Below are 15,000 nucleotides of genomic sequence, written 5' to 3' on the forward strand. Positions count from 1 at the left end.
TCCTAATTTTTTTTTGCTTCTTGTTTGAAGGTCAGAAAGTGGAGGCAGAACTGTGCCTGATCCCGAGTTATTCCAACAAAAGACGTTAACATGAGTGAAATAGAATACGACGTACATCTAGATTTCGCCGCTGAGCAAAGTCTCGGAAATCAATTCGCTTCAGAAGTTCGCTTTAAAAAAAATTCAGATGCCCTCAGAGAAATACAAAACACACAAAAAACCTTAAAAGATCAACGTCACAATTGATGACATTCTTAGGACCTGCATCGCAGACGAGAAGGGTGTTCCACACCGAAACGTCTACAGAATTCCAGACAATCGAGTTTTGAGCAAGGAAGTCATCAATAGAATTCCTCTGAGTAGTACCCTTTGTGTGGGCGGTGGGTTTTCTATTGAACTGCTGACACCCAGACAGCACGATCTCGGATTAATAATGTGGTGTGGCTCTCAGGAACCCTTGACAATAGGATCGATGTGTCTCGGTGTGGAATTAATGACAAAACAATTTCGGATCAATGTCTCTCTTTTGATGTTCCGACAGATCCATCACAGAATGAATCTGGGCGAAGGGGGGGCGGGTGGGGGTGGGGGGGGGGGGGGGGGCAGGGGGTGAGGAGGGTTGTACAATGCCGGACAAGCCCTTCTTCCCGCCATAATCATCTCTTTGCTGTCAGAAAACAGAAAGGGTGTATACATGGAAGGAGAGAAGAGCAGGAAGACAATGTACCGATGCCTTTCTTGAGTTTTAAACTTTCTTGCAAGACCAAGGAACAAGGAAGAGGGTGGCAGCATGGTTGAGACGCTTACCTGCCAATACAGTGAGTGCGTGAGGGTCTGGGTTCGAACCCCGGTCTCGCCCTTTCGTCCAGTACTGACTGGGTATTTCAAACAGCGTCTACTGTCATTCTGATGAGACGATAAACCCAGGTCCCGTGTGCAGCACGCGCTTGACCCACGAAAAAGATCCCATGGCAACATAATTGCTGTTCTCAGTGGAAGAAATCCATTCTGAGAGGTATTCAAACATAATTATATCCCTGCACTAATGACCTGCGTGTCACACTGCTTGTCAGGCATCTGTTTAGATGTGGTGCAGTGTATGTCACACTGCTTGTCATCTGTTTAGATGTGGTGCAGTGTATGTCACACTGCTTGTCAGGCATCTGTTTAGATGTGGTGCAGTGTATGTGTCACACTGCTTGTCAGGCATCTGTTTAGATGTGGTGCAGTGTATGTGTCACACTGCTTGTCATCTGTTTAGATGTGGTGCAGTGTATGTGTCACACTGCTTGTCATCTGTTTAGATGTGGTGCAGTGTATGTCACACTGCTTGTCATCTGTTTAGATGTGGTGCAGTGTATGTGTCACACTGCTTGTCATCTGTTTAGATGTGGTGCAGTGTATGTCACACTGCTTGTCATCTGTTTAGATGTGGTGCAGTGTGTGTCACACTGCTTGTCATCTGTTTAGATGTGGTGCAGTGTATGTGTCACACTGCTTGTCATCTGTTTAGATGTGGTGCAGTGTATGTCACACTGCTTGTCATCTGTTTAGATGTGGTGCAATGTATATGTGACACTGCTTGTCAGGCATCTGTTTAGATGTGGTGCAGTGTATGTCACACTGCTTGTCATCTGTTTAGATGTGGTGCAGTGTATGTCACACTGCTTGTCATCTGTTTAGATGTGGTGCAGTGTATGTCACACTGCTTGTCATCTGTTTAGATATGGTGCAGTGTATGTCACACTGCTTGTCATCTGTTTAGATGTGGTGCAGTGTATAATTATGGATATGTCCGAACGCAGTGACACCTCCTTTATAAACTGAAACTGTAAGAACCTGAATGTTGTAGCACCCGTCTGCTCTCTTCACAGACATGTTCACACACACACACACACGCGCGCGCGCGCGCGCGCGCTGAGAAATGAAGGCATCACAAGTAAGGTACGAAATCACGAACACTTAAACAGGAATGCACGTCACTGCAGAGATAACATTACTTTTCCAATAAATCAAGCATATTATTTTTTGAGTCGATCGTTTCTTATCAGGAGATATTTGTTGGGTTCCTGACATGTATGGCTTTGGTATTAGTGTTCTATTGCTTTGGTATTAGTATTCTATTGCTTTGGTATTAGTATTCTATTGCTTTGGTATTAGTATTCTATTGCTTTGGTATTAGTATTCTGTGTAGAAATCCTGTTCACAGAAAGGGAGGGGGGGGGAGATAGAAGGTGAGAGAGAAGGGAGGAGGGAGAAAGAGGGAGAGAGAGAGAGGGAGAGAGAGAGAGACGGAAACACAGAGACAGATAGAGACAGACATAGAGAGGGACAGAGAGGGGGACAGAGAGACAAACTAAAATGTTCTCTTCATTCATAAACATGCACTGCATGGAATTGTCAATATGTTTTATGCTACCAACAGTTATCACAAGGGACGTCATCCGTCACGACATAGCGTGGAACTAGTCAGTCAGTGACCTTTTGCACAACGACGTTAGTTTGCCTTGCAGATTTACTGGGAGCTGACTGGATCAGAGTGAATTAAAAAAAAAAAAAAAAGACTGGTGGAGACTTGCACAATGAGGTGGTCTTGTGGGAAAAAGAGAATGTCGCATGCATATTCAACACTGTCTGGGATTTTGGGGAGGTTTCTCCGTTCATCTGTCCGTGTCTGTGTGTCTGTCTGACTGTTACCCCGAGTTACGTCTGTACGTGTCTGTCTGTCTCACTGTTGCCCCGAGTTACGTCTGTCCTTGTCTGTCCGTCTCAATGTTGCCCCGAGTTACGTCTGTCCGTGTCTGTCTGTCTGTCTCACTGTTGCCCCGAGTTACGTCTGTCCGTGTCTGTCTCACTGTTGCCCCGAGTTACGTCTGTCCGTGTCTGTCTGTCTCACTGTTGCCCCGAGTTACGTCTGTCCGTGTCTGTCTCACTGTTGCCCCGAGTTACGTCTGTCCGTGTCTGTCTGTCTGTCTCACTGTTGCCCCGAGTTACGTCTGTCCGTGTCTGTCTCACTGTTGCCCCGAGTTACGTCTGTCCGTGTCTGTCTGTCTGTCTCACTGTTGACCCGAGTTACGTCTGTCTGTCTCACTGTTGCCCCGAGTTACGTCTGTACGTGTCTGTCTGTCTGTCTCACTGGTGCCCCGAGTTACGTCTGTCTGTTTGTCTGTCTGTCTCACTGTTGCCCCGAGTTACGTCTGTCCGTGTCTGTCTGTTTCACTGTTGCCCCGAGTTACGTCAGTCCCGTGTCTGTCTGTCTCACTATTGCCCCGAGTTATGTCTGTCCGTGTCTGTCTCACTGTTGCCCCGAGTTACGTCTGTCTGTCTGTTTCACTGTTGCCCCGAGTTACGTCTGTCCGTGTCTGTCTGTTTCACTGTTGCCCCGAGTTACGTCTGTCCGTGTCTGTCCGTCTGTCTCAATGTTGCCCCGAGTAATGTCTGTCCATGTCTGCCTGTCTCACTGTTGCCCCGAGTTACGTCTGTACGTGTCTGTCTGTCTGTCTGTTGCCCCGAGTTACGTCTGTCCGTGTCTGTCTGTTGCCCCGAGTTACGTATGTCCGTGTCTGTCTGTCTGACTGTTGCCCCGAGTTACGTTGTTTCGTCAGTTCCACTGCTTCACGCTGAGAGGGAATTTTTATATTATTTTGTTTTGTTTTGTTTGTGGTAAAGCGATTGTGGCTTGTTGTTGTCGAGTCCAGTGCAGAGCTGGTCAGTTAACTCGGTGATGGACGTGACTGGCCCAGCTGTGGTTTCTTTACAACTTCATACTTTTCATCGCATTTTTTTCTTTTATCCATTCCACATTCTCTGTCTGTTTGACTGACTGACTGACTGATTATATCTGTCTGTCTGTCTGTCTCTTTCTCTTTCTCTCACTATCACGTTTGAGTTTTGCAGCTGCATGTAGGGATCTTTCAAGGAGGGCAAAAAATGCATTGTTACATGTTATGAAGAAATTATTTGTACTTAACAATTCTTTGGATATCTTTATTAAGATTTTCGATACCCAGATACAAAGCCCATTGTGCAGTACGGCTCAGAATTATAGGGTTTGGATAAGAATGTCACTTTACGATGTGAATCTGTTCATTTATTTGGACTTAGAAAGTTTCTAGGAGTTGAAATGAGAACACCAATCGATTTAGTATGCGGTGAGACGCATAGATATCCATTCTACATAGATTGTACTGTGAGATGTGTTCGATTCTGGTTGAAAGTATTAAAACTGAACGTGGACAGACTACTACGGAAAGTTAGATTTTAGAGGAAAAGAAACTGGGCTTCAAATATACGAACTTGTCTTTGTGAATTGGGATTTGGATATGTATATGAATATCAAGGAGTCGGTATTGAGAATGTGTTTTTGAAATCTTTTTGTTAACGTATGTCAAAACTGGGAAAGTCATACCCAGTCAAGTGATCGATTCTGTCCCTACAGAGCTTACACTTTTACACATTTAGATAAGAATCATCTTTAGCTGAATATTGACAGATACATACGATTCATATTAACAACATTTGGATTTGGCATTTCTGAAATCAGTATACACAGGTATCACTATAAAAATGTTAATCATTCAGAAAAGCTGTGTCCTTTGTGCAAGGAGTCAGCTGAAGATGTTCATTTTGTTCTGAAGTGTCTTGTTTTGCATAATATTCGTGTAAAATTTATTTCAAAGAAATATTGTGAACGCCCTTGTTTGCTTAATTTTTGTTTATTGGTATCACCTGATGACGGTGTTATAAGAGATCTCGCAATGTGCTTTAAGTTATGAGAAATAGTATTGTCCTAATTTCTATAGTTTAAACAGTTGAACATTCATATGGGGCGGTGGCCTTAATGAAGTAATCATATGCGTCTCTCTCTCTCTCTCTCTCTCTCTCTCTCTCTCTCTCTCTCTTTCTAACATATTCTCTACATTATATGTCATGTCTCCGAGTCTGTTTGATGCGTTTCTTTCTATCTTTTATTGTCCTCTCTCTTTCCCCCACTTCTGCATTCTCCTTTCGTTCTATCTTTTATTGTCCTCTCTCTTTTCCCCACTTCTGTATTCTCCTTTCGTTCTATCTTTTATTGTCCTCTCTCTTTCCCCCACTTCTGCATTCTCCTTTCGTTCTATCTTTTTTTGTCCTCTCTCTTTTCCCCACTTGCGTATTCTCCTTTCTTTCTATCTTTTATTGTCCTCTCTCTTTCCCCCACTTCTGTATTCTCCTTTCTTTCTATCTTTTTCACCTGTCTCTCTTTCTTCAAGTTCCCTTCGCATAGTGGAAACTGTCTTTTCCCTGACTTGTCATTATTCATGACAACAGTATCTTTCGCCGTGACCAAACTTTACTTGGAACAAACGACGCAGCCCGTGGTTTTGGCGGGGTACTTGGCGCAGGGCAGACCGTGACGACAGTTGGTGACAGTGTGGTAGAGAATTCCGTACTGGTCGTGGTGAGCTGCCGGCCGTCTCTCTCCACCCAGGGATTTGTCCACACAGATAAACTGAACGCCGCTGCGTCCTTTCAAAGGCAGGTTGGCCATGATGTAACCCGTGTACTCCCTTCGCCAGCCCGAGTGGCAGGGGCAGTGCACTGAGGCGGGGATCATGAGGGTGGTGGCACGGCGGACTCGGCACACGGCGCACACCACGTGCAGATTGTCCCGGGGGTCTGGGAAGATGGAGTACTCCACGTGGTAGATCTGTTGGAAGGGAGGGAGGGAGGAAGGGAAAGAGAATTATAAACAACCCAAACAAACAAACAAGCAAGTGCGTGCGGCGGTGGCCACGTTTCAGTCACAGCCTCCGCCGTGCCATCATGTCATCACAACAGGGCGCCAAAGATAAACACACACACACACACACACACACACACACACACACACACTCAAAACCGAGGACAACTTCTTCTAGTGTGTGTATATTCGTCTTTTAAAACATACGTCAACATCAAGCGAAGACTCTAACATTAGGGTTAGAGAAAGAGAAAGAGAGAGAGAGAGAGAGACAGAGACAGACAGACAGACAGACAGACAGACAGAGACAGATACACACACACACACACACACACACACACACACACACACACACACACACACACACAGATACAAGGACAGAGTCAGATACAGACGGACAGACAGGACAGAGATACACACAAACAGGAGAGAGGTACACACAAACAGACAGGACAGAGAGACAGACAGACAGGACAGACAGATACAGACAGACATACATGATAGAGACAGAGAGACAGACAGTACATATAGATACAGACAGGACAGAGATACACACAAACAGACAGGACAGAGATACAGACAAACAGACAGGACAGAGATACACACAAACAGGAGAGAGGTACACACAAACAGACAGGACAGACAGATACAGACAGACAGACAGGACAGAGAGACAGACAGACAGGACAGACAGATACAGACAGACAGGACAGACAGATACAGACAGACATACATGATAGAGACAGAGAGACAGACAGTACATATAGATACAGACAGGACAGAGATACACACAAACAGACAGGACAGAGATACAGACAGACTGGACAGAGATACAGAGAGGACAGAGATGCACAGACAGACAGGACAGAGATGACAGAGACAGAGATGCGGACAGAGAGACAGGAGAGATAGGTGCAAACAGACAGGACAGAGATACAGACAGAGACAGAGATGCAGACAGACAGGACAGAGATACAGACAGACAGGACAGAGACACACACAAACAGACAGGACAGATAGAGACAGACAGACAGACAGGACAGAGAGATACAGACAGACAGACAGACAGGACAGAGAGATACAGACAGACAGACGAAGCAAGCTCCCCACTCACCTGTGCCACCTGCACGGTGTTGTTGGCGTGTTCAGGGTAGCCGGTTTCCGAGGGAAGACACAGCATGTTGGAGGCTGCCCCGCTGCTGTCGAAACTCCCTCCCCCCACCTGACCTGGGAACACGTCACCCACATCCTGTCAGTCACAGAACTTTCAGGAGGAAAGGGGCAGAATGGTTAAGACGCTGAGCTGCCAATACAGAGAGTCCGTGAGGGTGTGGGTTCGAATCCCGCTCTCACCCTTTCTCCCAAGTCTGACTGGAAATTCAAACTGAACGTCTAGTCTTTCGGATGAGACGATAAACCGAAGTTCCGTTTGCAGCACGCACTTGGCGCATTGAAAAAAGAACCCATGGCAACGAGAGTGTTGTCCTCTCGCAAATCCCTGTGGAAGAAATCCATTCTGACAGGAACACAAATATATAAACATGCATTAGGAATGACAAGCTGGTTGAGTTAAACTGCTGGTCAGGCATCTGCCTAGCAATTGTGGTTTGGCGTATATGGATTTGTCCAAACGTAGTGACGCCTCATTGAGAAACTGAAACTGAAACTGAAAACTCACATCAAACAGTGAAAATGACGAGGACGTATAATGTTTTGAGTAACGTCCCGTCCCACATCTGCTGACAACAGGCAGTTTGTTCAAGTTCTGATTTGTTACACTTATATCTCGTCGTTTAAAAGCTTCAGAAAAAAGAAGAGAAAGAAAAAGAATTGAATATATATATATATATATATATATATATATATATATATATATATATATATATATATATATATATATAAATCTTGGTCAATCCCAAGTTTTTAAATACTGGACGCCACAACATGACCTGTTGGGCTCAGTGGATGAAGCAAGTTATGCGATGATAGAATAAATATTAAATCCAGGCCCATATGTCTGTATTTTCATGCGCTGTCCAGTTTAAAAACAAACAAAAAAACTTGGGATTGACCAAGATTCTATTTTAGTCCCCTGAGGATTTTTTTTTTTATCCCTTTCAACTGGCCCCCATAGGCCGTGTCTTGTCATTTTAAAGTGTAGGTTTTAAGACAATTATACAACGTTTGTTTTATCTGTTTGCCTGGCTTTTCTTGCCGTGTTCTGCTCAAGCTGGTTACCGAAAGACATTTTCCTTTTTGTTAAAAAAAAAAAACAACAAAAAAACAAACCCAAAAACCTGCCGAGCAATTGGTAATTTCTCCTTGCTTGTGTGTTTTCTCTGTAATTCGCAGTCAAGAGCGGGTGGCAATCTCGATGAGCATTCCCGAGTACAAAACAGCTGTCGCTTGCTGTGCAGATCAACCTTTCCTTTGGAGGTACTTAGGATCAACATGAGCAAATAAGAGCTTTATCCCAAAGACAGTTTTAATGGTTAAAAAAATTGATCAAAACTGTTTTTTTTGAGTGTTTATGTTTGTTTGATGGGGTTGATTCAATGAAAACAGTTATTGCCTGATTTTGTCTGATGTGAACCAGAAGACAATATATATCGTGTTTGATGGGGTTGATTCAATGAAAACAGTTATTGCCTGATTTTGTCTGCAGTCAATCAGAAGACGATATATATCATGTTTGTTTGATGGGGTTGATTCAATGAAAACAGTTATTGCCTGATTTTGTCTGCAGTCAACCAGAAGACAACAGATATTATTTTTGTTTGGTGGTGCTGGGAGGGGGGGGGGAGAGAAAGGGGGGGGGGGGGGGGCGTCTGTAAATGACGTACCTGTGTAAACCATTTCAGCACCCTCTGGACATTTGTTGTTGCCCCATCTGATGTATGTCGATGCTTCTCTGCCTCCTGGTGAAGCTGCACACACACATCCACACACACACACACACACACACACACATCCACACACACACACACACACACACACACACACATCCACACACACACACACACACAGATCCACACACACACACACACACACACACACACACACACACATCCACACACACACACACACACACACACACACATCCACACACACACACACACACACACACACACACACATCCACACACACACACACACACACACACACACACAGGAAGAAGAAGAAGAAACTGCATACGACTTTTCTCTCGTGCGATTTCCAGCACAAATAGGTATACTGCTCAAAGCGGCAAGCGTGATCATGTTAAAAGTATTATATCATATGTTATGGATACTTATATAGCGCCTGCACTCGGTCGGATACAATGCTCTAAGCTATTTTCAAACACGGTGCCACTGGTTTTTGCCGACTGACGGCTGCCACTGGGCACTCATCATTCGTTTCCTGTGTCATGCAATCAAATTCAAGGACACACACATACGCACTCAGACAGACATGTAACATTTTACATTTTACGTGTATGACCGTTTTGATTATTTACCCCGCCACGATAGCAGCCATACTCCATTTTCGGTGGTGTGCATGCTGGGTATGTTCTTGTTTCCATCACCCACCGAACGCTGACATGGATTACAGGATCTTTAACGTGCGTGTTTGATCTTCTGCGTGGGTATACACACGAAGGGGGTTCAGGCACGAGCACGTCTGCACATATGTTGACCTGGGAGATCGGAAGAATCTCCACCCTTTACTCACCGACATACACACACACACACACACACACACACACACACACACACACACACACACACACACAAAACCAACAGTAATGACATCATCAAAATCCACTCCTACCTTCACCTGGCCCCCTGGGATCCTTCAGGTCAAAATTCAAGGTAAGAGCACCCACCCCCTTGTCTGTCACCACCACTGACACCACGAGCAGTGCGCCGAGAACCACAGCCAGGGCCATCTTGTCTTCTGACCAACAAAAAGGTCACTTCTGCTAGCCATCAGCCTAAAGTCCTTTAAATCAGGAGGAATCAAATAAATGTAAGTTATCAAATGAGTTAATTAAAAAGCGATGTTTGATTAACAACAACAACAATAATAATAATAAAGATGATGATGATAATAATCGGATAATAATAATAATAATAATAATAATAATAATAATAATAATAATAATATGATAATAGTAATAACGAGCAGAAGAAGAAGAACAACAACAAGAACGAGAACAAGAAGATGAATGAATGAATGAATGAATGAATGAATGAATTTATCTAATCACAGTAACTATTTTTAATTTCCCTTTGTTGGATGAGAAGTGCATGCAGTTGGTGCAGCTGAATGATGCATATTCAAATCGAGGTGTGATCGTTAAAAAACATTTCTTTAATGCACAAAAAGAAATTGAGAAAGTCACCAACTTGCTGAATGACAACATTGTAACTACTAGTATAAAATATATCACAATTCGACAAACAATGTTATAATGAGTTGAAACAAAATTACGTATTGAAGCCCTAAAAGTCCAAAATATTCATCGTCATGATCACTGTCATCTTCTTCTTCCTCTTCTTTTCATTTAAAATAAAGAGAGTTCATATTCCTTACAGTACTTGCTATCAGTCCATATGAAGAAAAAAAAGAGAATAGTTTGGCCAAGTATACCACTTCAGACAACATGAAATTCATATGAACCTCAAGACCATCTGCTCGGCACATATATACCTTCCATGGTAAGGTTCTGAAACGGAGTAAATTTAGCAGTAAACCTCATGGTCAAATTAAACGTGTTGGGCGGAACTTCTAACGAACGGTATGTAATGGTAACAGCTTTGAGGGGTTGGGGGGAGGGGAGGGGGGGGGGGGGCGGGGGTGGGTGGGTTGAAAGACACGTCAGCCAACATGTGACGGTGGAAAGCTGCGTCAGACGTCAAGGAACGAGACCTGGAGAACGTAAATCGGACACTGATCAGGTTGTCGTGCGGACTAATTGATTTTAAAAACACTGACTGTGCACGGTCGGCATGGACAGACAGAGCCTTTCCCCGGGTCTTCCGACTCATGACGACGACACCTTGAGGAGTTATTTGAGAAGTCAAATTACCTGCCAGGGGGGTGGACCACATCCAAGTGACGACGCAGCGAGAGGTCTTGGTGAGATCAATAGTTTGGTCAATGACGACAAGCCATCACTTAGAATTGTTGATGAGGCAATAAAAATCCTGGGTAAAAAAAATATAAAAAAAGCTCTCACCCAACAGGTGTGTTGAATACGCAACCCCCCCGCCACCCCCCCCCCCCCCCCCCCCCCCCCGCCCCCTGCCCAACCACCACTCTGTCCGCCGGATTTCTTTTCTATGCACCCCCTCCCCCCTCACAGACACACACACACACACACACACACACACAGAAGTTTCTCATCCTCATCCAGTGAGTGTTCCGTCTGTGACAGTCTTTTCTTTGTTTATTTAGCACTTTACCTGATGGAGATCTTCAGACGAAATCGAAAGCTCGTGGAAAGCGGGAGACCTATACAAATACAGAGTTTGCCACTAGCCACTCACACTGCACGGTTTCTGTTTTATTTATTGTTATGCTATTTCTTTTGGCTGGTTGCGTAGTTGGTTTGGGGCTGGAGGTGGGGATGGGGGTGGGGTGGGGTGGGGTGTGGATGGGCAGGGGGTACCTTGTGAATCAGCAGTTATTGTGTACCTTGTGTACCAGCAGTCCTTGTGCACCTTGTGTCATCAGTCCTTGTGTACCTTGTGTACCAGCAGTCCTTGTGTGCCTTGTGTCATCAGTCCTTGTGTACCTTGTGAACCAGCAGTTATTGTGTACCTTGTGTCATCAGTCCTTGTGTACCTTCTGTACCAGCAGTCCTTGTGTACCTTGTGTCATCAGTCCTTGTGTACCTTGTGAACCAGCAGTTATTGTGTACCTTGTGTCATCAGTCCTTGTGTACCTTGTGTACCAGCAGTCCTTGTGTACCTTGTGTCATCAGTCCTTGTGTACCTTGTGAACCAGCAGTTATTGTGTACCTTGTGTCATCAGTCCTTGTGTACCTTGTGTACCAGCAGTCCTTGTGTACCTTATGTGTCATCAGTCCTTGTGTACCTTGTGTACCAGCAGTCCTTGTGTACCTTATGTGTCATCAGTCCTTGTGTACCTTGTGTACCTTGTATACCAGCAGTCCTTGTGTACCTTGTGTACCAGCAGTCCTTGTGTACCTTGTGTACTTTGTGTACCAGCAGTCCTTGTGTACTTTGTGTAACAGCAGTCCTTGTGTACCTTGTGTACCAGCAGTCCTTGTGTACCTTGTGTACCAGCAGTCCTTGTGTACCTTGTGTACCTTGTGAACCATCAGTCCTTGTGTACTTTGTGTAACAGCAGTCCTTGTGTACCTTGTGTACCTTGTGTACCAGCAGTCCTTGTGTACTTTGTGTAACAGCAGTCCTTGTGTACCTTGTGTACCAGCAGTCCTTGTGTACCTTGTGTCATCAGTCCTTGTGTACCTTGTGTACTTTGTGTACCAGCAGTCCTTGTGTACTTTGTGTAACAGCAGTCCTTGTGTACCTTGTGTACCAGCAGTCCTTGTGTACTTTGTGTACCAGCAGTCCTTGTGTACTTTGTGTACCAGCAGTCCTTGTGTACTTTGTGTAACATCAGTCCTTGTGTACCTTGTGTACCAGCAGTCCTTGTGTACCTTGTGTACCAGCAGTCCTTGTGTACTTTGTGTAACAGCAGTCCTTGTGTACTTTGTGTAATAGCAGTCCTTGTGTACCTTGTGTCATCAGTCCTTGTGTACCTTGTGTACCAGCAGTCCCTATAAAGATTCGCAACGCCATGAGCTGACTGCGGCCTTTTTTGTCTTTTTTTTAATATTAAATACCATCCCTAGCAGTAATGCTCTTGTGGAGCAACCTTTGTCTCTGATCAGATCGCGACATGAGCACCAGAAGAAAATATCTGTTGGGCAGAGACATAAGCTGACAACTGCCAAGGGGTAAGAGTGGAAGTCTGAAAAGAGAAGGGTGTAGGGGAGTGATAGTGGTGATGGGGAAGGTTGCTCTGTGTCTCAACGTTGTGACGAGGTCGTGAAAGGGAGAGGCAGGTTTTCTTTCTTTCTTTTTCTTTTTTTTTTTTTTTTTTGTTTTGATTTTTTGTGGGGTTTTTTTTTTTGTTGGTTTTGTTGTTGTTGTTGTTTGTTTGTTGTTTTTTTGTTGGGGGTTGGGTGGCTTGGTGGGGGGGGGGGTGATGTGGGGGGGGGGGTGTGATGTGGGGGGGGGGGGGTTGAGTGGGGGGGTTGGGGCGTTCAGAAAGGAAGACCTCTGAAGAGACCAACGGAGCGCTGATCGCGAGGGATTCTGATTGGTCGATCCCCTTCCCAGCACGTGCATCTCCGAGAGAGAGAGAGAGAGTGACGTGATGACAGCTGGTAGCCCTGTGATGTACAGGTGTAAGGGGGAAGAGGTCGGAGGTCTCTGTCACACACATGGCACAGAGTGGAACAGAGACACACAGAGGGAAAGAGTCCGACACACAGAGGGAAAGAGTCAGAGTCAGACACACAGAGGGAAAGAGTCAGACACACAGAGGGAAAGAGTCAGACACACAGAGAGAAAGAGTCAGAGTCAGACACACAGAGGGAAAGAGTCAGACACACAGAGGGAAAGAGTCAGAGTCAGACACACAGAGGGAAAGAGTCAGACACACAGAGGGAAAGAGTCAGACACACAGAGGGAAAGAGTCAGACACACAGAGGGAAAGAGTCAGACACACAGAGGGAAAGAGTCAGAGTCAGACACACAGAGGGAAAGAGTCAGAGTCAGACACACAGAGGGAAAGAGTCAGACACACAGAGGGAAAGAGTCAGACACACAGAGGGAAAGAGTCAGAGTCAGACACACAGAGGGAAAGAGTCAGAGTCAGACACACAGAGGGAAAGAGTCAGAGTCAGACACACAGAGGGAAAGAGTCAGACACACAGAGGGAAAGAGTCAGACACACAGAGGGAAAGAGTCAGACACACAGAGAGAAAGAGTCAGAGTCAGACACACAGAGGGAAAGAGTCAGACACACAGAGGGAAAGAGTCAGACACACAGAGGGAAAGAGTCAGACACACAGAGAGAAAGAGTCAGAGTCAGACACACAGAGGGAAAGAGTCAGACACACAGAGGGAAAGAGTCAGACACACAGAGGGAAAGAGTCAGAGTCAGACACACAGAGGGAAAGAGTCAGACACACAGAGAGAAAGAGTCAGAGTCAGACACACAGAGGGAAAGAGTCAGACACACAGAGAGAAAGAGTCAGAGTCAGACACACAGAGGGAAAGAGTCAGACACACAGAGGGAAAGAGTCAGACACACAGAGGGAAAGAGTCAGAGTCAGACACACAGAGGGAAAGAGTCAGACACACAGAGAAAGAGTCAGAGTCAGACACACAGAGGGAAAGAGTCAGACACACAGAGGGAAAGAGTCAGACACACAGAGACAGAAACACGGGAGACGGAGAGGACTGATAAATGGATTGACCGACAAACAGAGAGACAGGAACACGGGAGACGGAGAGGACTGATAAATGGATTGACCGACAAACAGAGAGACAGGAACACGGGAGACGGAGAGAACTGATAAATGGATTGACCGACAAACAGAGAGACAGGAACACGGGAGACGGAGAGAACTGATAAATGGATTGACCGACAAACAGAGAGACAGGAATAGATTATGGGAGAGAAAAGGAAAGGGGTGATTCTGTTGGGGAGCTTTGAGATTTAGAACCGGAAGGTAAAGTTGAAGATCAAGAACTATAATTTCCACGCTGATTGTAAGCTTTACTCCTCACCAGATTCTCTCTCTCTCTCTCTCTCTCTCTCTCTCTCTCTCTCCCTCCCCCCCCTCTCTCTCGCTCTCTCCCTCCCTCCCCCCCTCTCTCTCTAAAACAAACAAGTACAAGAGGTCTTGATGGCATAGACGGAAAAATATTAAAACTCTCAGCTCCTATAATAGCAGAATCCCTTACATACACATATAATTTAAGTATTACTACTAAAGTTATTTCTATATATAAGAATGACGATCGCTCTGAACTTTCAAACTACAGACCAATTTCTATTTTGCCAATATTATCAAAACCCCTGGAAAATAATATAAATAAACATATTCTTGAGCATTTTAATAATTTTGACTTGTTCCATCCAAATCAGTCTGGATTTAGAGCTAATCACTCATGTCATTCTGCACTAACAAATTTAGTAGATCAATGGCTTACTAACATTATTAATAATAAGACTACATGAGCTCTTGT

The 15,000-nt window shown here is 44.9% G+C and overlaps 1 protein-coding gene across 4 annotated transcripts; it reads right to left on the reverse strand.

The window, feature by feature from the left end:
* Positions 1–4,950: 4,950 nt before the first annotated feature.
* LOC143275600 (short-chain collagen C4-like) lies at positions 4,951–10,498 on the reverse strand. Of its 4 annotated transcripts, none has more exons than XM_076579823.1 (5): positions 10,418–10,498; positions 9,536–9,661; positions 8,566–8,649; positions 6,837–6,949; positions 4,951–5,689 (listed from the first exon to the last, which is right to left on the reverse strand). In XM_076579823.1, the coding sequence occupies exons 1-5, from the start codon at positions 10,464–10,466 to the stop codon at positions 5,333–5,335; spliced, it is 729 nt and encodes a 242-aa protein (XP_076435938.1). In that variant the 5' UTR covers positions 10,467–10,498; the 3' UTR covers positions 4,951–5,332. The 4 variants fall into 4 exon arrangements, with proteins under 4 accessions (XP_076435938.1, XP_076435939.1, XP_076435940.1 ...); XM_076579824.1 differs by having other exon boundaries at positions 4,952–5,689; positions 10,388–10,436; XM_076579825.1 differs by lacking the exon at positions 10,418–10,498 and adding an exon at positions 10,301–10,364 and having other exon boundaries at positions 4,952–5,689.
* Positions 10,499–15,000: the final 4,502 nt, after the last annotated feature.

Source organism: Babylonia areolata, chromosome 30, assembly GCF_041734735.1.
Source record: "Babylonia areolata isolate BAREFJ2019XMU chromosome 30, ASM4173473v1, whole genome shotgun sequence".
Classification (NCBI taxonomy): domain Eukaryota; kingdom Metazoa; phylum Mollusca; class Gastropoda; order Neogastropoda; family Buccinidae; genus Babylonia; species Babylonia areolata.

Coding starts and splice junctions, on each gene's coding strand:
- LOC143275600 (XM_076579823.1), bottom strand. CDS start 10,466: ATGAGGTTTACTGCTAAATTTACTCCGTTTCAGAACCTTACCATGGAA. Junction 9,662..10,417: donor TCAGAACCTTACCATGGAAG/GTATATATGTGC, acceptor TTTGTTGGTCAG/AAGACAAGATGGCCCTGGCT. Junction 8,650..9,535: donor TCCCAGGGGGCCAGGTGAAG/GTAGGAGTGGAT, acceptor GTGTGTGTGCAG/CTTCACCAGGAGGCAGAGAA.